This window comes from Clinocottus analis, unplaced genomic scaffold, assembly GCF_023055335.1.
Source record: "Clinocottus analis isolate CAN_PGR_092001 unplaced genomic scaffold, fCliAna1.0.p SCAF_7, whole genome shotgun sequence".
Lineage (NCBI taxonomy): Eukaryota > Metazoa > Chordata > Actinopteri > Perciformes > Cottidae > Clinocottus > Clinocottus analis.
Window position 1 is genome coordinate 20,279,920 of NW_027176229.1, and position 25,329 is coordinate 20,305,248.

The 25,329-nt window shown below is 47.9% G+C and overlaps 1 protein-coding gene across 2 annotated transcripts in view; it reads right to left on the bottom strand.

The window, feature by feature from the left end:
* Nucleotides 1-561: 561 nt before the first annotated feature.
* The window catches only part of efna5b (ephrin-A5b), a 90,702-nt gene continuing 65,934 nt past the window's right edge, over nucleotides 562-25,329 (bottom strand). The window contains exons 2-5 of one of the 2 annotated variants that reach the window (XM_068566813.1): nucleotides 16,565-16,857; nucleotides 3,476-3,541; nucleotides 2,968-3,048; nucleotides 562-1,644 (exon numbers count right to left, since the gene is read on the bottom strand). In XM_068566813.1, coding sequence (XP_068422914.1) covers nucleotides 1,517-1,644; nucleotides 2,968-3,048; nucleotides 3,476-3,541; nucleotides 16,565-16,857 — 568 coding nt within the window. In that variant the 3' untranslated portion in view covers nucleotides 562-1,516. The remainder of the gene's footprint in view (nucleotides 1,645-2,967; nucleotides 3,049-3,475; nucleotides 3,542-16,564; nucleotides 16,858-25,329) is intronic. The other variant, XM_068566814.1, reaches the window with a different exon arrangement.

The following is a 25,329-nucleotide window of genomic DNA, read 5'->3' on the forward strand; positions in this document are numbered from 1 at the left end:
GTCCTGCTAACGCTGCGCTAAACTGAACGCGATGACCAGCTAACTAATACTTGACGTGTCAAAGCTGTGACACAGACGTGAGAAAAAGGGTGAATTAAAGTGTCAACCACTGTGCCGTGGCATCTGTAAGTACAAAAACTGCAAAGCACCGTCAGAAAAATTGTTCTTGGGGACATAATTTGGCAAAGAAAAAAAGTTAAATAACATAAAATGTTAAGAAAATAAAGTCTCCAATTTATTTTATTTGAAGCAATCAATATAACTGAAAAGGAAAGCTGTGAATGCAAATGTTCACGGGAGTGTTAAAATCGACTGATAGTCCAATGGAACGGAGAGAACAATTGCCGCCGCGCTGCTCAGTAAACATTGCATAAAATGACTGTGACTGTTGCCGTGAAATTGTGTGATCAACTTTCAAAAAAAAAAGAAAGGTATTGATCCTCCATCTCAATAGCGGGGCCCCCGCCAAGCGTCTGGTGAGAAAGTTTCAATTTAGCCCGTTTGGTGAGCGGCGCTGAAGCGAGCGGTGTTTTTCGAGACGCGTTTCATTGAGCCGGAAGGGCGGGAAAGACGACGCCCTCGCGTTCCCATCGGCTTTACGCTCGCTCGCTCGAGCCATCGGCGGCTTACTCACCTAAACACACGCACTCTCTGTATTCAAGAGAAAATAGGGCGCTATCTTGTTTAAAACCGAGGCCGTCTGGAGATCAGCGGGCTAAGGTGCGTTGCCGTGCACGCGGATATTCAGTGCTGTGGGTTGCAGTCTGACCTGCTTCAAAACACCTTCTTTTCTCGTCTTACATCTTCATTTTTCAGCTTTGCACTTCAGATCCCTGTAAAAAAAATCCGCTCCCTTCGACCAAGCAGGACTTGATGGAGCTCATTTTTCCGAAAAAGGCTTCTCGAGAGGTCTCAGGGACGACTTTTCATTTGTGTATGTACAGTTCTAAGACCTAGCATCTTCACTTTTCTACTGCTGCTACTGTAAACCACGGTGAAAAAAACCTACTGCTATTGACTGTTTGTGTGGTGTAATGTCGGGCGTTTGACTCTCAAAGCGTGTCTGTGTGTGTGCTGGATGTGTGTGTGTGTGTGTGTGTGTGTGTGTTGGTAAATGTCAGTGCTGCAATGACACAAAACATGATGTAAAGGGTTGTCAAAAGTCACCGGAAAATAAGAATCACTAAGTGTCAAAAAACGGGATTTGGCATCTTAGTTGAAAGTTTAAGAAGGGGGGGAACTGTCTCTCCCACTTCCAACATCAACTTTTTTTTTCCACTCACAGACGGAGAAAAGACCACTTAAATATATTTCTGAAAAAAATAGAGGGTTCCTTGAGAAGCCTGCTCCGACGCCGAATCAGGCAAACACGCTCCACGCAGATCACCGCCACTTTCCCTGCAGCCCCGGGCAGCTTCAGGCCACGCTAGGTGTAAATGCCCTCCGGAGACAGAGGGGGGAGGGGGAAGGAGGGAGGCGAGGACGCGGGGATGGGGGAGGAGGGTGGGAGGGGGCGCTATAAAGTGAAGAGTGCTGATAGGCAGACCAGCAACAAAGCCGGGAGCGGACTGGAGCTCTGCAGGCGCGGCGCAGCATTCGTTTCGTCACTTCGGGAAGGCTCAGCCGGTTCGTGGCTGGTGTCGTCTGCGGGACAAAAGGGAAAGAAACAAGGGGTTGGTATTCATGGTACTGAACGAGGCACGGACAAAAGGCCACCTTGTGCAATGCATTGAGAATCGCAGATTAAAGGCTGTGTCGTGGCGTACATGAGCGTGATTTATACTTCCAGAATGAACAGCTGTAATGGAGACAACCGCGCACCACGGGGATGTTTGGGCCCACGTTCGTTACGTTCATAGAGTTGGAAAGGTGAGAGTCTGAGTTGCCATATGAACTTGGGTCGCTTTGTCATGCTTTGAACGTCGTGGGGAACATTTTGAATCCGACTCCCGGGTGAGGCGCCGTCGCGTGCGGCGGCGGCACCGCGATCTCTGATCAGCGACGAGCCCTCAGCATCATGGGAAAGTGGCTGGACCATGCACAGCAAAGGACAGCTGACAGAACAGAGGGCCGGGCAGTTACGTAACTATAGGAGTGTGCGTGTGTGTGTGTGTGTGTGTAAGGGTGTGTGTGTGTGTGTGTGGCTGAGGGACATGGCAACAGTAGATGACGGATGAATGTTTTAATCTCCCTCCTTTGGAGAGTGTGATCGGGGAGCGAGCCAGAGGTGAGAGGCAGCCATCAAAGATGCAGGTAGGATAGCGAGGCAGGCAGACAGGCCGGGAGGAGAGGCAGATGGGCACCACAAATGTCCGAGGATCTGGCCTTGTGTGTGTGTGTGTGTGTGTGTGTGTGTGTGTGTGTGTGTGTGTGTGTGTGTGTGTGTGTGTGTGAGTGTACGGGTCCAATTTGTGGCAAATTGTTTTATCTTGAAAGTTCATCTTTTTTCTTCTTTTTTTTCTCAAAATATTGACTTAATTAGCAGTCAAGTGACTGATATATTGGCGCTGAATGATTCTCGTATAAAAAATAATGTAAAAAAAAAAAAAAAAATGTTATGGGGCACAACATCAACATGCAGCTGGAAGTGAAAAGGTTTGAAAACAGTGTGAGAATGCAAAACATGCACATCTGTGAGACACTGACACACTCCACAAACGTGATATATATATATATATATATATATATATATATATATATATATATATATATATATATATATATATATATATATATATATATATTGCATCATCATGCAATGCACAATATGCAAGCGACAGTAGCGTGACACAACATCTGGAGAGGAATCAGTTGCAGAGAAGCAGCAGGCAGAGACGTGGAAGAGCAGCTCAGCTTCCAGACAAACGGCATCAAAGCAAACGGGCACAGAGACAGGAAACACATGGACAGATAGATGTAGGGCGGTCACACTGAGGAGAATCAAAATAAGCAGGAAGCCATACTAACCTCGTGGTTCTAATGTATTGTCTACTTTGTCGTTTACGTCAAATACGCGGTCATGTACGCCTATAGTTTTCACACAGCTGTCTATAACAGAAAATAAGAGAGAATGAAAGATCATTAGAGGTTGATGCCAAATAGGTTAGTGACATTTGAAGCCCCTCCCCCCTCCTCCCTCCCTCCCTCTGGAATCAAACATCCCAAGCAACAAAGCTCATGGCAACATTCAGATGAAGTATGACGTGACCTGGATTTCATTTGATGTGATCATCCATCATCCTTTTCATGTTTCCAGGAAAACAATTCTTAGCAGGGTTTTTTTTTGGGAAGGGGGGGGTGATGAATGAAAAGAGGGGTAAGGAGAGAGGGGGGGTGTTGGACAGCGAGCAAAAAGGTAGTCGAGAAAGGAAGTGAGGGAACCAGAGAGGTGGACGAGAAGCGTTTTGATTTCCAATCCCAACGTGGACTTCAAGGAGCTTCATCACAAAGCCGCGCGCCGCGCGCAAACACTCACTTGATGGTCGGACGAAAACTTTGAGCTTCAGGCATGTTTTCCTCCCGTTCTCAGCGATGGTGGAGGCTGAGAAAGAAAAATCACAAGACACAAGTAAAGCGGGTGTTAATGTAAGACACACATGCACAGAGTTCCCGACAGTATTAAAGGTCCGCGTCAATATATTTTGAATAGTGAATAAATCTTCCGTGAAGGGTCAGTTAAAAACCGAGGTAGTTTATTCAGAAAACAAGCATTAACTTTCGGATGTTAATGTTGACTCTTAAGTGGATTTTGAAGGGTTAGTCATGGTTCTATTGGAATTATAGCCAGAAAGTATTTACAGATGTGCTCGGGAGATGTCTCTGGGGAAAGTGGAGTGCTTTGCTCGGTTTAATTGTTGCGCATTAGATTCGACAACTGGCAGCAGCTTAATAAGGATCAAGGAATTTACATCCTGGAGAGAGAAAAAAAAACACTCAAAACCGGAAGATTTCATGTCGCGCTAATACTTCCACGCGTGTACACGTGCGTCCTCCTCTCTTAACAACGTTAAGGATGCGTGTTTGCGGCTGCTGTCAGGAAACGGATCCCTTCCTGTCGAGCCCACGGGGTGTGAATCTCTGAGCGTTAGCTATCATAGCGGTTGTATCACATCCCCTAAAAATATCTCATGTGAAGAGGAGTGTGCGAGACGCTGTGTGTGTGTGTGTGTGTGTGTGTGTGTGTGTGGTTGACCACTAATGGTGTTGTGGTGAGGCACCAGGTGCTTTCTCCTGTATGCGGGGATAGGGGTCAAACACATGTCAGTTGGAGCACGGTGGCAGCGTAATGCAAGCATCCGTCAAGGGGAAAGTACAGTAGTTAAAATATATATATACACACAACGCTGTTGTCTTGTGTCAGGGCCTCATTTTAGATGGAGGATATTTAGCGTTTCCCACTATTCTGATATATCAACGCCGCTTTAAAGCGAACCAGTTTTCATTTCTGGTGATCCTCAGCTCCGTTACGATGTCTTCCGGGCATCATTTTATGTTTCCTGCGTGAATCCTTTCCCCACAGCTGATGCGACGAAGCCGAGCGTTTCCAAAGGCGACCATTTGGGATCTGTCAACTCCTCTCGAGTGAACCTTTACCTCGCCCCTCCCCTCTCTCCCAGCTGTGTCACCCTCTCTTCTCGTCTGTCAGCGCCGCCGTATCCATTCATCAAAGCTCAACTGACTCGCCTTCATCGTTTTGTGCTTCTCCGGCCGTGCGCGCGCACACGGGACATCGGGTTTTAATATCCGTCTGGAGGCGTCGCTCCGCGTCCGTTTGGGTAACACAGAATCCCCTGATTTCTCCCGGCCTGCAGGATTTTTTTCACGTTGCTGCAAATCGATCGTCCCAGCTTGGTATTTCACGTGGAGGCAGTTGAAAAAAGCAACGGACTGTCTCTGTAGCCGGGGGATATGTTCATTAGGAGCGTTATTGACGAATAACTATGGGAAAAAGGGGGTGGGGGTCGGAAGAAATGGAAATCTATTCCTTTTCTCGCACTCACCCTGAGATCAAGATGCTGTTTTTTTTCCATCAAATGCATGCCGCACACTCTTTCAATCACTTTCAATTCACTGGAGGCTTCTCTTGCTGCTCGCCAAGCTCCCTCTCCGTCCCTCCGAACCTCGCCGCTACCGCTCTAATGTCGTTAGCTTCATCAGCCGTTTCTTAGCCGTGTGTCAAGGCGCGCGAGAGGTGACTTGAGATCACACGCTTATTCTTATGCTTTTTCCCCAACTCGGTTCATATTCAGACGATGCACAGGAGGAAGAAAGAGGGAAGAGCGAGAGAGAGAGAGAGAGAAGCCTTATTATTTTGGTGTGGAGGCAGCCGATGACACGCTAATGAACCTTGACCACAGTCGCTCACCCACTCAGATATATACCAGTGCCCACACAATTTGTCTGTCTTCTTATTGCTCTATTGCACTTTTCTTCTCCAACACTCTACTTAATGCTCCCATATTCAATGTGTGCACGTACTGTATATCGTCACGCACGCACACACACGGTCTCACACACACACACACACACACACACACTCCAGATGTCTTATCTTCATCATTGTTGGGGGCAGAGCTGAGTCACAGCCATCGACACCAGCCACTTAGCAAAGGCAGCTGATCAGGAGAGAAGTATGGCCCCCCCACACCCGCCCCGCTGATGAAAATGGCAAAAAATGTAAGTGGGGAGTCTCTGTCGTGACAGTTAGTGAAGCTGTCGTGACGTTTCAAGATTTAGTGTGAAGATTTAGCGTAAAGATTTAGCGTAAAGATGAAGGGTAAAGATGTAGCGTCAAGATTCAGCGTCAAGATGTAGCGTCAAGATTTAGCGTCAAGATGTAGCGTCAAGATTTAGCGTCAAGATTTAGCGTCAAGATGTAGCGTCAAGATTTAGCGTCAAGATTTAGCGTCAAGATGTAGCGTCAAGATGTAGCGTCAAGATGTAGCGTCAAGATGTAGCGTCAAGATTTAGCGTCAAGATTTAGCGTCAAGATTTAGCGTCAAGATTTAGCGTCAAGATTTAGCGTCAAGATTTAGCGTGTCACGCCAAGATTTGGGAACAATCCTGGCCACGACATATATCACAATCGTCTGCCGTGGTCAAAGTATCTTTCACCAATTGTGTTACGCTGGAATTCATATTTTTTTTATGTTCAAGCACTTCATGCTTTCCGTACAGTAAATGACAATCATGCTAGTGTGAGAAAACGCTCGACCGAGCTTGGATTGCGTTGGCGGGTGACTGAGGTGTGTTGCTGTACATTGTCGACTACAAAGGAAAAGATTAGCTTTGGCTCTACGTTCCCTTCTTGGTCGCAGCGCTTCATACTCTGTGTGTTTGATGGGGGATCCCTCCGCCAAACTGTCCGCGCCAGCTCCTGTTTATTTTGGATTAACGCGCCGCCGAGGGCCAGCTTATTGTTCTTGCGGGCCGTAACATCAACACCTGCTATTCTGGTCCCCCCATCAGGCCGGCAGCCTCCACCATCAATCCATCCAGCCGGAGCAAGTGGCTGCTTTTGAAGGACAGAGGCCCTGAAAAGATGGGACGGGGTGGGGGGAGGCGAGGTCGAGTTACTCCTCCAAGCCTTGTCCCCTGGCTAGTAATGGCTGGTCCCCTCAGTACACTGCATTATGCATCAGCATTAAGGCAAATGGAATGAAGCAGAATCCAATTACGGAAGAACAAACAGGTGGGCTCAGTGCGGCTTAGGCGCGGCATTGTTTCAATCACGGCCCAAGCCAAGCTTTATTGCAACTGTAATGTTATCTGGAAAACACATTTCCATTGCCTTTCAATGAAAAGACTCAACCAGCACATTTCCAGACACGAGGACATAAAAAGCATGTGTCTGCAGCGACGGGGGAGCTAAAAGCAAAGTTTACACTGGCTAAATACACAAGATGATATCATGGTGGGATATTGATTTCTTATCCGTCATTTAGGAGCTGTAATGGCTCGGCTGTAAAGGAATACTGCGAGGCCAGTCAATCAAACTGCGAGAAGAGGCTTTGTTTGTTATTTCCTTCGACTCAGGTGTCATCTGGGGGGTTTTTTCTCATAGTCGGGGAAACCGTTGCTGAGAAGCAGACATATGGCAGTGTCACCACAAACCACAGCGCCAAATGTAATATTGCAGATTAGCGAGCAATGCGGCGCGGACGGTTTACTAGATACTTTCCAGTTCCCTTCTTTTGACAGCCGTGCTGAAGAGGGTTGCAGTGGTCCACTACGACATCAGTAAACGACCTTTTGAGACTACTCCCCTCTCCCCCGAGTGTCCGCGTAGCTAAACACGCGGCGACAACAAGAAGGCCGAGCCTGGCAGAGGCTCATATGCCGTCATGTGGACACGTTACATTAATAGCATCGTGTTAGCGTGCCTGTAGTCGGCTTCAGGTCTCCAGCTGGCTTTAATAATGGTGCTCTAATCCTTTGATCCCTGCTTATTTGTTAGGAGGACGCGGTGGGTTAAACACAATGCCCTGTAATGTCGTGTCCGGCGCTGAGCATTCCTAGCGAGCTAATTCTGCCAGCGCTCTTAAAAAGGCTGCCGGCCTTGACTTTGATTCGGCGAGATTACTCATGTGGTTTACACCATGCGAACCCGTCGGAGTTTAGGTCCAGGAGTTTATATAAACCGGTGTCCAAGAGCGAGGACACACACTGACCAAAACACACACACACACACACACACACAGTGTTACTCTCTAGACCCTTTGTAGCATCTTCTGCCCACGTCTCCATCCAGTTAATTAGACAGTATGCGGCCAGAATACATTTCCTCTATTCTGTGGACAGAAATCACTGCTGGGATTCATTACCGCTCCTCGTTCTGGTTTCAGGGTATGGAATCATTTAAAAAAAAAAAAGAAAAGAAAGGACAATGTTGAAGCAAACACGCGGAAGAAAACCTTGGATTCAGGAGACGAGAGGGAGTTTCAGACCGAGAGAGAATATTTATATGACCCCCATCCAATAGGTAATATCATCCGCTGCACTGTCCAAAAGAACCTCTTTAAGGCCTAAAATAGCACACGCATGCAGTACATAACAGACCCGTATGAAATGAAACAACGTACAGAAACACTCTGGATTACTGAGTGTCCTTCAAAAAAAATGTTACAACGCAGCGAACCGATGCAGCAAGACAGAAAGAAGGGAATAAATATCATAAAGAAAGATTTAAAACTACCAGCGCATACGATGCAAGCTATCTGCACCGCCGCCTCTGTGTGTGTGTGTGTGTGTGTGTGTGTGTGTGCCCACTCACAAAATGCGCACATGTGAGAAGACGGAAGAGACTGTGCACTGAAGTGTCCCATTAGGCAGATGCTACTACAGCGAGCGCACAATAGGAGGGGAACGAGGAGGAGCGGTGAAAGGAGAGGACTTGGACTCAGGCAGCCGAGGGAGACTCCACCCCCCACCCCCCAATCTCCCTCCCCTCCTTCCCTCCCTCCCTCCCTCCCTCCCTCCTGGTGATAGCTGACCTTTTGCTCTTTCCTTGCATCTTTTAAAACCCGCCGCCAAAAGTGAACCAAAGTCATTCCTCTTGCCGCATGCTCCGAGGTGACGAGGTCACAGGCGACGGGGGGAAGAAAAAAAAGAGCGAGAGACACAAGGGAAGGGAAGCGAGGGGGGCGGGGCCCGCGAGTCGAGAGCTAAAAGTGAGCTGCAATGGATCACGCCGAGTTAAACGTCGCACGAGCTCCCTCACACCGTTGTACATCGACGCGAGAGGGCGTGGATACAATCATTTCCCTCATCGCTCTTATGTCGATCTACATCAAGTATCGTCATTTTGTGAAAGCTCCCCTAATGACAATCCGACAAAATTGCTCTCTCTTCTCCAAAAAAAAAAAAGTCAAAAGTGCCTCGAAGGCCTGAGAACCCTTGAGCGTCATCAACTCATTCGCGTCCTCGCACTCAAACGACAATGAACTTGATGATTTATTAATCTGAAAGGGGAGAGGGGTGGGGGGGGGGGGGCGTTTGGCTTCTTAAAGCAGGCACACAAATAATAAATCACACTACGCAATAATGTGTCATTACTGCACTTAGTGCACCCCGCAGAATCAAAATATTATTGTTGAGGCTCGGATGTCCTCCCACTGAATAAATGAGGAAAAGCTGTGCGTGTGTGTGTGTGTGTGTGTGTGAACGCTATAGTGTGGGCATTGCAATAGAGAGAGAATGATTCAATGAACAATAACCAATTAAAAATAATGACCAATGCACCGGGTTAATAATATATGCGTTATTGGTTTGATGGCCAAGGATAACATGTCCTTTGTCGTCGTTGCAGTGAATCACAATCAGCTCCTGAAGACGTCCGTCCGGAGCATGAATCATACTCTGCTGAGAGGAACCTCGTGACCCTCTGAATCACAGCGCTGCGCCTGCCCTACTTTTCCTCTGATCTCTCGGCTTTTCCACCCCGACCTTCCTCGTTTTCCCGGCAGACGGGAGAAGCGGCGGCGACTTTGTTGGCGGTCGAGCCTCAAAGTGACTTGATTAGAGACTCGTCTTCGCTCGCTCCGCCGTCAACAAGTGCGGCGTGACTTTGCTCGCGGCGTATTAATAACCGCGGCTGGCCAACGGGCTCGCTCGCTTGGCTGGTGGACTGTGTCCAGTTTTGTTCCTGAAAACTCCAGCGGGCTTGTCACGCCCGACGTGTGTGTGTGTGTGTGTGTGTGTGTGTGTGTGTGTGTGGTCAGACTGGCGACAGATTGAATACATTTCAGAGTAAAGTGTCTCGGCAAGGCGTTGGACCACCTCACGGCCTTCCACAGCACATCCATCGGACGCCGTCGTTTGTTTGCTTTGACGTCGGCTGTGAAGAGCGCCGTTAAACCCAGCCGATGCCAAAATCTCTAATGGGCGATCACTTGACACCTTGAGGCGGTTAGTGGCGACGGCATCCTTTTTTTAAATACGCCGACAAACCATGCATCAACCACCTCGTGAGCCCTGTGTGGAGGCGCGTGTGTTGAACTTCATTCAAGGTGTTTCTTTCGTCCGTGTGCATGGGCCATCACGTCCGTTATCTGAAGGGCAGAAGAATCTGACGCGAGAGAGAGAGAGAGAGAGCTAGTTTGTTAATACTTTTACTAAACTACAATGAGATTAGATTAAAAAGGGGGAGACGATAAATGATGGAGTAAACAGTGGAGGTGATGGAATGTCTTTCCATCTCTCAGGATTATATGAACGCATTCCAGACAGCTCGCATCTGTGTGCCTTTTATGTCTGTCTGTTCATGCATGTGTATGGATTTATTTTTTATACGCGGATGTGTAGCCATGCGAGAGTGTGTATGTGAGTGTGTGTGTGTGTGTGTGTGTTTCTCCCACATTACTCCGTGTTGCCGGATCATTTCTGAATCCCGATGACAGGCTTGATTTTTCACGTGAATGAATGAAAGGGCTGAGTTATGATGGCGTCCATATGCATGTTTCCTCCCTCCCCCCCGCGAAAAGAAAACCGCGAACGGAACAGCGCCCGGCTCTTCGTCATTATTAGCAGACCTCCCGTAGCCGTAACAACATACAGACTGCACACACACACACACACACACACACGGGCCCCGGCCTCCGTTTCATTCGTCCATTAATGCGGTTTTGCTGCCGCTCGGCGATCTCTACTCCGTTCTCCTCATGGGAGCATGTTGCATCACAAGGATTTATGATCAATCAGACGCCGGCTATATAGAGCGCATGTCTTGGAGAAATCTGTTTGAGCTTTGTGTGTGCATCGAGCAGTCCAGTAAGACTGAAAAAAAAAAAGAGAGACCTTGTTAGATCTTGTAGGAAAGCCTTATAAATATCAAAAGGTTTTTTCTCGGTTCGGTATTTATGATCAATCTTAAGTCTTGTGTCGCATTTTTGCATATCGGCCTCCGGGGGCATCCGCAGAGTGATTGAAGCCTCATCGAAACATAAAAAACAAAAAGATCCAAACACGGGGAGAATCATTACCCAACCTCTGGCCTACCTTGTCGGTCATTTAACAAGTGTTCACTGCTGTAATATCCCTCTTTTTCGCAGTGTGAAAACACCGAAATATCTATAAAACAACTCCATCCACAAGCGAGACACAAAAGTGTTATTGATTGTGTGTTTTTTCTTCTTATTCTTTTCCCTGTGAGAAGCAGCACCGTGCGGGGGAACAAGTCAGACGGCACGTAAACGACATCTGCTCGGCCCGACAATCTGCCGCCGCACCATCACACCGAGCGCCTTCCCTTTTTCGCCACACACATCTTACGCTCCCAGAGACGCCATAACTGGGCTCACTCATCTCTCGCCACTGATATTGGATTGCTGGCCCCTTCTCAGATGAAAGAAGAAAAAAAATCCCGTCGATATCAGACGAACGTGCTCGCATCAGCATCCCGCGAGATGGGTTTCTTAAACCGTGAACGCACTTGTGAACTCCGACCCGAGAAGTGTTACAATTATCCGCTTATCCTCCTCGGCCTGTCACAGAGGCGGACGCCTCCGGAGTTGTAACTCACTCTCGGGGCCACAGTACAGCGAATGTACTGCGTTTTGCGGATCATCATCTTTAACGCATTCCTCTGTTAATGATGGTTCTCTCGGTCTCCGCCCTGCCTTGTGTTAAAACTGGGAGAAAACACAGCTGGATGTTGTCTCCCGACTGACTCCCGGCTTCCGCCTCGTCCTCAATTACCTGCCAGAGAGAAGAGGCTGACACTAACCAAAATGAAGAATTATGACTTCCATTTGAGTCAATTCCCGCCGTACTGCTGGCGTTGATTAAGCTGTTTCTGTTGTTGAGGCGGATGACAGCAGAACCCTGTCTCCTCTCCTCTAATTTTATCAGAGACGCAACAAATCATCAACCCCTCGACCCGCATCGAACTCGCGGGGTTGAAAACGCCATTAACGGGCGTTTTCTCAGGCGGGAATGTGATTTGACAGCTTAATTTTCATCTACAAACATAACGCAGATCAATCACGACCAGTGAGGGCAAATTTTTCATCCCCCCCCCCACCTTCCCTTTTCCCTCGGGTCATTTGTAGCTGAGCAAAAGATTAATATTCTGCTGCTGTGTGTGAAGGGACTTTATTTATACATAAGGTATCTGCTGTTCTGCGTGTGGTTACATATTAGTTACTCTAAACGAATACCAACCGAGGTGGTATTAAAAACCAAAGAAATTACGCATTTCATGAATATATACATGTCATGAATATGACATGCCGCCATGAGCCCATTCGCCGCTCACCGTTGGTCACCTCTGCCTCGGGACACGTTGACATTTCTGCTCGGCGTAGCTCTGCAGCCGGCTTCAGCGGGTAATGACGCGTGAGCTTTTTCTCGGTTAGCTACGCTGCACTACGCAATCACACACGGCCGACAAGGGCAAACATGTCTGTGCTGTGTCGAGGCCAGTTGTAGGCTCCTGGCACACATCATTACGGACCTTTATGTCAATGAAAAATAACAATTTACTCGATGTATGAAAATGAAAGAGATCAGTCACAAATAACGGCTCGAGAGTCATTATTTAGACATTTGGCCTTCGGTGCTTAAGCATCTCTATGCAAAGTGAAAGATGATGCAATGCATATTTAATAATCCTTGTATGGAGTGGATGGAAGGGGGGGGGGGATTCAGGTTGTGCTTCAGAGCAGGAAATAGACAAGGCCGGAGAGGACGATGGACTCCTCCAGTGTGTTGGCCATGGGGAATATTAACTTTAAAATATGATCATTTAAATTCAGATATCTTGTGATATCTTCACTCCTGGAACGCTCAACGCAAAAGTGCTAAAGGCTCCATGTGGCATTCGTCTAAGTAGAAGACTATGACTGTGTCTATTACCGAACACTACAATACAGTGCACTAACATCTGGAGTGCACTCTGTCGCTGATAAGCGCTGCATCAAATGAATACACTTACGTTAACCACGCGGCGGGAGTGAAGGACGCAAATCTGCTCGCGATACCCGCAAAAACTAAAACTGACCAAATGAACGCGCTTCTTGCCCTCTTTTTGTCCCTCGTGTACCTCTTTCTCCACCCCACGTGGTAACTGTGAGACCTCCACAATAGCGGTAGGAGGATGTAAATAAATAAATGAAAAGCTGGCGGGAAGGGCTCCTCCTCTTCCGCTACGTAGCCAAGATGGCGCCCGTTTAGGGCGAGCAATGTCCATCGTTTTACACGGCATTTCTTGACCATTTGCAATTGACTCAAGTGGGACGGTCGCGTCGCTATGTTTCTACTGGAGTCTGGACATTTAGTTAAGTCACATGACCGCGGCATGCTCCAGGTGTACCACGGCCATTTTTGGAGCCATCTTCACTCCTGGATATTTATGATAATAGCATGTTTAGCTAACACCTACCAGAGTTGGAACACAAACAAAACAGTAATTGGGTTTTACTCTTTTAAAAAGATTCTTGTTCATTTTTGCAGTTTACTTATTCCTCAGTTTGAATGGGTTTTTTTTTTGTGAATGATGTAACCCAATGCAAGCTGAAAGGTCTCGTATGCTTCTACTGCAAGGGCACAAGAAAGACCCGCTCACTCCCTTCCTCCTCGTGTCCCTTGGTGATGATGATGATAGTGGTAGCGATGGAAACAGATGTTGCGGATAAATTGCCAGGTGTAGTAATGCAACTACCTCCCTCCCTCTCTGTTTCATCTCCATCCTTCAGGGCGACACGCCGTCCCGCTAAAGAGAGAGAGAGAGCGAGAGACTGTCCGATCCATCTCAGCGGCCATCTTGCCTGCTACTTATGAACGTTCAGGCCGGATACAATGGCGGTGGGGAATCACATGTCAAGAGTATTTCATGGTAGATGACTTTAATATCCGCCGCAGTAGCCAGAGAGGCTATACGCTAGAATCATTCAATAGCCAATGAAGCCGCGGGCCACTAAACCAATATGGCGTGCACCAGCAGAATGGATGTGCTCCGTGGAAGGCCTGTCAGTCGCAGTGTAATTTAATCCAGCCCTTAGGACAAGCATCTCTCAACAGAAATAGAAGGAAAAAAAATATATATATTTAGAAATAGTGACTTACAGGAGTGGATGAATTGCGTGACCCGTCCCTAACCCCCATCTACGCTCACAACTTCGGAGACTTTCATTTTTCTCTTGTCCCATTTAGTATGACAGTCGATGCAAATCGGCTATCAAAGCAAAGGGAAATCTGGTTACTTTTTAACAGACAAATGGCCGAAGCCCTGGTTGTTGAAAGGCCTGTGGAAAAAGAGCTCAGGCTATTTGTTTTGTGGACAAGCTCGAGAGAGAAAACAGCTATTCACGACGGAAACAACGGCGAACATTACGGAGGCACTCTCATGTTTGGATTTTTTTTAATTTTTTTTACAGTCTCTAGCTCTCAAGTGTTACGGAACAAGGAGGGAGAGCGAGAGAGAGAAAGAAAGAAAGAGGGAGATTAAATGAATGAAAGGGACAGAAGTCTTGGCTGGCTGTCAGGTTAACCGCTTCATAAAAAAGGTGTCAACTTAGAAACCAGTTCAACGCCGTCTCCGAGCGAAGGAGAGAACGCAAAGACGCGGGCGTTTGACAGCCACCTCCATGTGCGTTAACAACACGTCCAAACCCCCCTGACGAAGAACACACAAGCGCAGCTTAACCCGCAGCGTTTAACAGGAGAGCCTTAACTGTCTAAACTGACGCCCCCCCCGTCTCCCCCTCGCTGGGAAGGAATTCATACAATGTTCCCTCGGACGTCGGCCCACTGAAGTTTCAACTTTCCCTCAACAGCTGAAGCAATAACGCAGCGCGCTGCACGCTATTGCACTAATGCCACCAATATGAGAGCGTAACCGTGCTTCCTATTTTGTAATATCAGCGTATCCCTGTGACAAATGTGTTTGGAGCGAGTGGCGGCCACAGCGCACGCCGGCAGTAACTCCTCCGTGCGGGTCTGCGGTGGGAGGACAGGCTCAACTCCACTCTGTCACCTCGCTTTGATAAAAAACCTAATTTCCCAGGGGCTTCAAACTTCCGATGAACTCGGTTAGGCTCAGTTTCGACGCCAAGAAGCAGACGACTTCACGTCTAACGCGAGTTGAACAAGAGCATCACATAATGCGGAGAGGAGAGGAGGGCACTCTATTTTTCTCCAAGGGATACAGTACAGTGTGCGGTACGGGAAGTGAGGTATTACTCTTTTTTTTTTTTTTTAAACTGTCTCAATTTAACTCCCGCCATGCGAATTCCATTGCCATTTTAGGGAAGAGTTGTCCGCCAGAGCGCTGAGAGCCGCGTGAAAAGCCGGGCTGAAAGCACAGCATGGGAGCGCCTACTGGGATCACTGTAATGCCACTCTCCAAAGCTCCGCGGTGAAGCTGTGAAAACACCGGTTAGGAACAGGCTGCGTGTCTCTATCGCGCTCGCTCGGCGTGTTAAAAGAATAACATTATGTCAGGAAAGGGCCATTTAGGTTTGTAATCCGTGTGAAGTCGGTGTATTTGGCTCACTACACGAGGAAAAAGTCATTTTTCCAAAGTTACTATTATTTTCCTGTAAAGAAGGAATATATTCCCTCATATTAGAGCGTAATCATCAGGTAGCCAGTAGAGGAGGAAGAAATATTCATAATACAATCTATCGGAGTAAAACAGCGTGACCACGCCCACCACGGTTCCTTAAGTTCTGCTTCCGCCGCCATGACATCGAGATTCAGCTCTATATGGAATTGAATCAAGTTCTATAGAGAATTCTAGAATAGAATGTTCGAGAATTCTAGAATAGAATGTTCGAGAATTCTAGAATAGAATGTTAGAGGAGAATTGAATCCAATTCTAGTAAATATATCATCATGTAGAGTTAAATGTGAACATTAAATAGAGAAAAAATATGAATTATCAACTCTGAGGCAAGAGTAGATCTTACTCTATTTAGACTGGTATGAAGTTAAATTTGTGTCTTTTTTTACCCGAGCAAATTTGTTGTTTGTAAGTAAATTGTCTCTAAATCTTTGCTCTCAATTAAAAAAATGCTCTCTCTCAAAAAAAAAAAAAAAAAAAAAAAAAACGCTCTCAAAAATAAAAATGTGCCCTAAAAAAAAAAAATTGCTCTCAAAAAAAAAACGCTCTGGAAACTACTAAAATTTACTTTTTGACTTTTGAGTGTTTTTTTTTTTTTTTTTTTTAGAGCAATTTCTTTTTTTTTAGAGCGTATTTTTTTAAGAGCAAATTTTATTTTTGAGAGCATTTTTTTTTTTTTAGGGCACATTTTTATTTTTCATTAGAGCAAATTATTGAACTAAGACCAGAGATTTTGAGGTAATTTCCTTACAAACAAAAAATTTGCTCGGGTAAAAAAAAAGACACAAATCTACCTTCATAGACTGGGACCAAAATGTTCTGTCTTTTTGAGTCAATTTCATTTCAATTTAAGTCAAATTTACTGCGTACGTGTCTGTGGATTCATGCACGCGTGGTTTTGGTAGTCTCCTCCACGCAGCATCGTAGCACACGCTGTGCTATGAAATATGGACTTTGGCTCCACTGCAGCTCTACGACGTGTCGCCGTGGGTTTGGAGTACTCACATATGTAGTAGTACTCTCTGCCCGGCCGGAACTCGAAGCCCAGGGAGAACGGGGTGAAGAGCTGGAACTTCTCCGAGAACTTGAGCGGCCCGTTGGGGGAGTGCGGCCGGTTGCACTCCCAGCGCTTGAAGCCCTTGGCGGTGTGGTCGCACGTGCTGTAGCCGTCGTAGTTCACCATGTAGAGCACGTAGCGCTCGGTGCGCTCCTCGGGCACCGTCTCTTCATAGTGGGGGCAGTAGACGTCCAGGTAGTCGTTTATGCACACGTCGATGTGGTAGTCTCCACGGTGGAACCTGGACAACGGGAGAGAGAGAGAGAGAGGTTTTATTAGTAGACTGTTTAACCCTTTGTTTTCCCAGGGGGAAACAAATCAGGCTCCTTTAGGAGGACAAGACGGTCAACATGACAATGTGCATGAAAAAGAAACGTATAAAAACACAGAGGAACTTCAAAAGCACAACAACAAGAAGGAAAAAAATACAAATGTTCTATAAAAGAGACAACAAACGTATAATAAACCAGTGAATTTGAGCAATAAAAGCTTCACACAGTGATCAAATGATCCTTAATCCTGCTTTGTTTATGACAAAAGAACACAATTCATCAACAGCAACGGAGCAGCGACTTATAGTTCTTGTTTTCAGTCGAGAACAAAGATAAGGAGGCCGTCCACGTTGCACAATCTCACATACAGGAACATTTCCCAGGGTTCCTTTCTGCGGTTGTCTAACGAGGGAAAACCAACTCTCTCATACAAACCGCAGTGATGTTTCGCGGAAACCGGATTTCGGAGACAAATCGGAACGCCGCGCGAATCCAAAGTTGACTTCTGTGTAAAGTGTGAAGTTATGTAGACAAATCATTTTGATCTCCGCGTGTTGACGCGTCAACATCGCCTCAATTAGCACGGATAAAAGTCTGTTTGAACTCGGCACATGTGCAGCGAGCGCAGGTTTGATCTCTCGGCGCCGTGCGGAAATTTACAAGCGCCAGCGCTCTCATCTCCCCTCGGCTTCAATACATTTGGGAGGGGTTGGTTGGTTTATCTATAAATCTGGCATTGCAGCAGATATTTACTCACACGTACACACATCTGCTTTTCCAGTGAGAGCAAACTTAAGTGTCGCTAATGAGAGGACTGGGTTTGAAAAAGAAATACCCCCCCCCAAAAAAAACAACGTGCAGAAAGAGACGAGCAAAATGATGCTGAGGATACAGGACGGTCCCGACAGTAAATGTCACGGTAGGAAAAATAAAGAACCCGGGTGTCCCTGAGGGCTGTCTGCTGAGGCATCTTTACAACTGCAATGATCTAGAACGGGCCACACAGGGTCAGAGGGCTTCAATACATACAGGCAGATTCATCAAAAGGCCACACACTGTCACAAGCGCACACACACACACAATTTCCTCTCTGCTGCCCACAAAATAAATCTCTCGCCTGTGGAATTTTCACGGCTAAACCGAAAAAATCAGAGCGCAATCTCGTGTTGTGAGCTGCTTCTGGCCGGGTGTAGGACGCCATGACCCCTGACCCCGGGGGTCACAGATCGGCCTCACAGAGAAAACATTGACTACCTGTAAAACCTAGCTTGTCGTGCCCTCAATTTAGCACACACACACACACACACACACACACACACACACACACACACACACACACACACACACAGCTGGTGTCAATGACCCGTTTCACCTGACGGTGTTCGTTTATAATTGAGACCGAGTCTTTAGTGCTGGAAGAGCACAACCTGACGAGAGTCCAGACAAAACTTTTAATTGAAAACTGCCGCTGCTGTCTGGAAGAAAGAGCTCCTGGAGTCCCGGGAGGAGGGTTTGAGGGGATGTGGGGGGGGGGGGGAGGGAGCGCACACAGGGCAGTCGTGTCGTGGCGTGTAAAGAGGCTGAAATAGTTTTATCCAGAAGACTCTGGAGGCTCAGGATTAACGCGCTCCATTGCGACCTCTTTCTCTTCCGCCGTGTGTGTTTTTTCTCTTCTTGCCACGTCTCGGCGCGGTTCGGGTCGGCTCAACAGTTGTTTCCCTGAATTCATTTGCGTCTTAATATGCTGGTCCGTCCCGTGCACACAACATCTACTCCGTGTCTGATCCTTTCCTGAGGTTTCTAGCGTCTTCTTCTTTCCGTTTTTTTTTTTTTTCGGGACTTTTTCCAAAGCTGAGAATCTAATTATAGAGGGCGTTGTGTGCTGTGCAGATTGTAAAGCCCCCCTCAAGCCAAATTTCAGTTGTGTGATATTGGGCTGCATACATAAAATTGCCTTGACGGGACTTTTCTGTTGCTCTCGTGTACAAAGTGTCCATTATGTCGTAAAGATTTTGTACAGACCGATTCAGCGGCAGAGCTTCAAAAAGGGGGCGGAGGGGGGACAACAATTCTTTCTTTCTTGCAGTTGATCTAAAAATACCAGCTGGATATTCGCATGTTGATGAAAATACAATGCTGCACAATGGTATGAAAAGGTAATTATATTTACGTTCTGCCTCCTTTTCAGAGTTTCCACCCACTTATCGCGGCTCTCTCTATTCAGAAGTGCGGCTGGGCTCATTATCTCCGTGTGATGTTTGAGTTCTGATTCCAAAAGGATGTTTTTCCTTTCTCAAAAGATCAAAATCCGAACACGCTCGTTCCACGTGGCTGCACCAGTCGAGAGAGAGAGAGAGAGAGAGAGAGAGAGAGAGAGAGAGAGAGAGAGAGAGAGAGAGAGAGAGAGAAGGAAGCGACTCAGAATCACAATGCAAACAAGGCCGCTCGTTTTCCAAGATCAAATAGCAATTTGAGCCCTAAAAAAAAAGAAAATCTGCTTTTGCCGCCGTCTAAATCACGCTGCTGTTCTCCCACCGATTAAAGCCACATTTTCTCAGTTATGCCATCACGTGTGTGTTTCCGCTCTGTGTATTTATTCAAGTGCATGTGTGTGTGTGGGCGTGAGCATGAGCTAGCATAAAATGATGCTTTTGCCGTGTTTACCCGCGCAGGCTAAATACTAATGCGAGGGTGTTTACGACCGCGGCACGGAGTCGCTCATCTGTAACATCTCCTTTAAAACATGTCGGCGGAGGTCCGGGCAGAGCCGTGCATCTCTCTCGCTGCTTTAAAATGTCACTGACTTAATGGTCACATCCTCCCATCCGCTCGCCCCGCCGTGTGTGTGTGTACGTGCACTGTGTGTGTGTGTGTGTGTGTGTGTGTGTGTGTGATGTTTCAGCTGCCCTTCTCTCTGTCTCAGCAGTCAGAATAGTGGCTCGTGGCCCTGACTGCAAATGAAGCGGAGGATGTTTGGGTGAGTGAGCACATAAAAGGGACAGGACAGGCATTTGTAACATGTATAACACTCCCTCACACACGCACACGCGCACACTCTGCATATGCAACACACACACACACACACACGTGCGTGCTCACGCACATGCATTGGGTTTGTGTTATCAGTTCAGTGAGCTCCCTGGCACATTGGCAAAGGAACAGCAGTGAGACGGCCAGAAGCTGCTAATGGCACCGAGTGAGAAAGAGAGCGAGGGGCGAGAAACAGACACCATGGGGAGAGAGAAAGGGACCGGGGTTTCCAAAAGAAGGTGAGGGAATATACAAAAACAGAGGCGGCGCGACTGAATAGTGCAGAGAGTGTTGCCAGGCTTCCCGGTTATTCAACAACACATTTATCATGAAAGGAGATTCGACTAAAACTCTACGCGGATGACACGGCTGTGTTTGCAGCCAAAGCTGCGAGTCTTAACGGTCTATTCAGTGCGAGGCCATCAGCGAGATGTCTCCCGGAGAGAGGAAGAAAGCTGTGTTTATTGGCCTTGTGAAATAAAACCTGTTATCAAGGGACTAATGTGGGCTGTTTTTTTGTTTTTTTTTAGATGCAGCCGGTGTCTCGTTTACAGCTTTAATCGTCTGTAAACTTCGGCCGCTGACGCTTTTTTTTTTTTCTAGCAGGAAGAGGAATGAACGCGTTCTTTCCGCCGCGCAAAAATGGCCGCCGCGCTTTTTTAGACACACGCCGGCCGGCCGTGCAGGACACAGGAGCGACGAGAGGTCGCACCGCTGGAATGTAAGTGACACCTCGGCGAGGAGGTACAGTACCGCTGGGGGCGACAGACAAGAGTAATTGCAAAGATACCACAGGATCGACTAAACCGGTGGGCGCGAAGGAAAATTAATTAAAATTCAGGCCGCGTCACAACTGGTTGTTATGTGCGTTTGTGTCGGCGGGATTTCTTTTTGTTTGGAGCGTGCTTCTGGAATAATGATGCATTTTTCTCAGTGAAATCAGCCACATAGTGTCAACATCTTTCACAGGTAAATGATGCTTTTCAAAGTTGAAATGTGTTCAGCTCGTTACTAACCATACAAAACCATACAAGCATTGCTATAAACACTGTGTAATATCCATATGCACAAGCAACCTGTTACCCTTCAAATGATTTGTATAGACACACATGAGGAAGTATTAGAAAACGGGAGCAGGAGGTAAATTCATCGTGAGATGTCATATGACACACGAGTAAATTGATTAAATGCTCATTTCAATGCTCAACATGCAATGTTTTCATGCATCACCTTAATATATGTTTTATTACATGTCACCAGTAAGCACGACATAATCAAATCAATCTGATGGCATATGCAAGAACCCGTACAAACATAGCACACACGTACATTCCCATCAAAGTCACAACAAGTGAAACTGTCCAGATGCAGAGTTTCCTCGGCTCCTCCTCCGATGCCACACAACGCCACGACGGCGCCCTCCTCCACGGCACCCGAGTGGCGACATCGTGAGCGCCAATCTTTCCCCATTCTTGTGAGCAAAGAGCGGCAGCTGAGTGGCAGCGGAGGCCTGCGAGCAGTAAAATAGGTAATTAAGGAGCAAAGTTGGATGGTGGGCTAATTGTCAAATGGTGATAATTACACGTCTTTGTTGTGCCGCAGCTGTCTCTGCGCGCCGTGGGTCACAACACAAAGCCTGGGAAATACGCTGGACACAGAGGGTGGGTGCGTGCATATGTGTGTGTGTGTGTGTGTGTCTGTGTGTGTTAGTCAGTGAGAAAGTGAGTGAGCAAGAGGGAGAGAGAGAGAGAGCGGGAGAGATAATCTTTATTACCGACTGATTACATTTTTACACTGCCTCCTCAGGCCCGCGGGGCAGAAACTGAAGGGCCTAGTATTGTCAGCACAAACACACACACACCTACACACACACACACACACACACTCACACAGATACATAGAGACACTTGCACACAATCACAAACAGAGCGAGTGAGTTTTGGAGAGCTGGAACAGTGAAGTGAATGCTGGGTGAGGTGGCACGCCACTGCAGTCGCTGATTGGCTCATTTCCATTTCAATTACACAGCCCAGTGACATCGCCGTGCGCACACACACACACACACACACAGACACACAGCGCAGACAAAAACACACACGCTCGACCACGCACCCGCGCTCGCGCCGGCCCTGCGCGCACACTCGCAAAACACACCGTACACCCACTGAACTCCCATCAGCCACCTCTCCGAGCTGTGCACCGGCGGCGGCAGACAGAAAGCGAGAAGGACGGGGACGGATAGCGGAGCCGAGCGAGAAAAAACAACAACCAGAGAGACGGAGAGAAGAAGGAGCGCAGCAAGAACTCGGAGGTGCGGAGCAATGCGAGGCCAGTTGACTGAGTGAGATTCAATAGAAGGAGGAACTTTTCAATGCGCTGCCGTGCAGCGGCGCGGCGCCTGAAGGCTGTGACCTCGGAGCGGAGCTGAGTTTTGTAAAGATCCGGCGTGAGATGTTCTTGTATAGTCTGGGAAAGGATAGTGTAAGAAATGTGCACTCTTGTCGTCAATCTTCTGTGTTGAAGGGCAACGCAGGTAGGTGGGGAAGCAGAGCAATAAGAAAACTTACCTACGAAATTAGGTAAGAAGTCGAAGCTAGCTAGCGTTCGCTTCTCAAGGCCAAACCACTGGGGCACCTCTGGGTGGGGGGAGATTGCCGTTGTTGTCGGCGCAGAAGACGCCATTGGCAACGTTTCCAGCTAACGGGCGGCTGACGGGGAGATTTTTCATGTAAAAAAAAAAAAAAAAAAAAAAAAAAAAAGAAATGCCTGAAACGAAAGCCGCAGGAACTTTTAAAGACAGGAAGTGTCAAGACCGACGCGCTGAACCACTGCTGACAGCTGCACGCATTACAAAGTCAAAGCCTCCTGTACCCGAGTAGAAGAGATCATCTTTGTTTGTCTACGCCGCGCTTCTTTTTCCCCTCCTCCTCCTCCCGTTCTTCTCTGCATTTTCTTTTCTTTTCTTTCTTTCCGCCTGCCTGAGTTTCTCGCTCGGCCCAGTCGCGCTCACGACCCCAAATCAGATCTATTTACACGACCTCTCCCCGTTGAAATTCATACATCGGATATATATATATATATTGTTTCAATTCAACATCCTCAGGCAATGTTCCTGTTGCCCGTTTAATCAAATCACAGTAACCCCCCCCCCCACCCTTCTCCCTCGCACAAAAAAAAGAAAGAAGAAATGCGCCGGGCCCTTAAAAGCCCTTAAAAGGCTGTCGAGTGTGTACGCGTACGCCGCTGCGTGTGCGTGTTCCTCAAGTGAAAGATCATTTGTTGATTTTGGTCCCGTGGGGGTGAGAGGGAGGGGGGAGGGAGGGGAGGGGGGGAGATATGTTTAGCTAAGCGGAGATGAACTCTGACTCAACCCCCGACTAAAGTATACACGCGAAAGAAAGAAGAAAAAAAAAGGCCCATTCAGGACCTTTCAACACGTCCGGAGCAAACGCACATCGCTAACACTTCTCGATTTAGTTTGCGCAGTTGTCTAATTACAGATGATCGGTGTGGTGTCAGAGGACGAAAGAGCGAAGGGGGAGCAGAAAGAAAGGGTTGAAAGACGGAGGCAGGCAGAACGGGGAAGAAGAGACCGACTGTTTGCGATTGATCGCGTTTGATCTAAACAGCTGTCGAGGAAAAAAGGCACTCGGCCTTCCGTCCGGAGAGGTTTTCACCTCGTTATCGCTGACGGAGGAGCGACGAGAGCCGCGCCGCAATTCCTCCCTTTCTTTTCTTCTCCGCGGGCGAGAAGCGACAACGCCAGCCCGTCTGGGATAATCACACGACAGCGATGTCGTCGTAGAAGCTGTCGGCCGCGTCGCCCCCCCCCCCCCCTCCCCCCACCCTCACGACAATACACAATTAGCCGCGATGACGGCAGAGGCGGCCGAGTCGCCCTCTCGAGTCCTTACTCGGATTTTTGGCCGGCGAACATTATCCCGCGAGGAAAATCCCAGCGTGGAGGTAGAGGGGTCGGCTAAGAAGAGGACGGTGAAGTCAGAGGAAGAGCATTCGAGGGCGGGAGGAGGGAGGGAGGAGGGGGGGGGGGGGTCGCTTGTTATACGAGTTGACAGCCGCATTCCTTCGCCGGCTAACTGGCCGACAGGCTTACAGCGTCGGGAGAAGACGCATCAGACCTCTAGAGTATCACATGTTACTGATAATGCCTCCAGGACACGGCGGCGGGCTCGTGCGTGTGTGTGAATGTTGGCATATTTGAATATATTTATAGGGGATATCTGCTGTAACGGACAAACACACACACACACACACACACACACACACGTATGCTGCTGGTCATGGTGCATTTTACTGTGTCCATCTGCTGCAGCTTTATGGAGGCTGGACTGCGGGCTCGGAGCAGGTGGTCAGCCCAGTATAATATACCGACTGTCAGCAGTGAGGGACACGGGGACGTACCCATGCATTCCTTCATCTCTCTTTCTCACAAGTATCCCAGCTCCCATCTCGACTCCTACACTTCTCTCTCTCTCTCTCCAAGTCTGTCCCTCTCCCATCCCTCCCCCCCACATCTGCTCCCTCACTCTTATCACCCCTGCTTTCCTCCCCCACCTCGCCAACCCCTCCACTGTGATCTTACGATATTCATTTCTGCCATTTACGTCTGTCGGCGCTCATTTCGCCCCCGGGGGAGACAATGAATTAAGAGCAGCGACAGACGAGTTCTTGTTCTGCGCTCGGTCGCCGAGTGAAAAACGGGCGAGTCGGAGGGGGGTGGTGGGGGGGTGGCGGGACTCCGGCGAGCGTTTGATGTCGTCTGCATTAGCATGCCGCAGCTCCAGCTCCAAACAGAGAAGAAGAAGGGGGAGCGAGAAAAAAAAAAAAAAAATGAAGAAAAAAAAAAAGAAAGATACTTCCTCTGAGCTCATCTACTCCGCCAAACAAGCATTTTTATGGCCGTATAACACTGATGTGTGTAGGCTTAATATGCGAGGGAATGGCTCTGGGTGTGTGTTTGTGGGTCTGTGTGTACATCCCTGTGTGTAAAAGGATTTCTTTATGTCCCTGCATGTCACCAAGGGGAAAAAATGACACATCCCCCAACATCCTGTCAGACCCCGGGGGCCCATTCTCCTGAGACATTGCTGCCCCAAACCCACTCCGTCCCTTTTTGTACATACTGTACGCTCTGACATGCGTGTACCAGGGCCGTGTGTGTGTGTGTGTGTGTGTGTGTGTGTGTGTGCGCGCCCCTGGTAGATGCACGCGAGTGTATGCGCGGTCACGCGTAGGCAGTTAGTGTCAATTAATGGCCGTACATCATGGAGCGGGTGGACGTGTTCGCCATTAATCATAAGTCATTGTTTTATGGCGACAAGCTATTTGACAGCTGAGACAGAACAGCGGCAATGAAACGTCTCGGAGCCGCGTAGCATGTCTTCCTAATG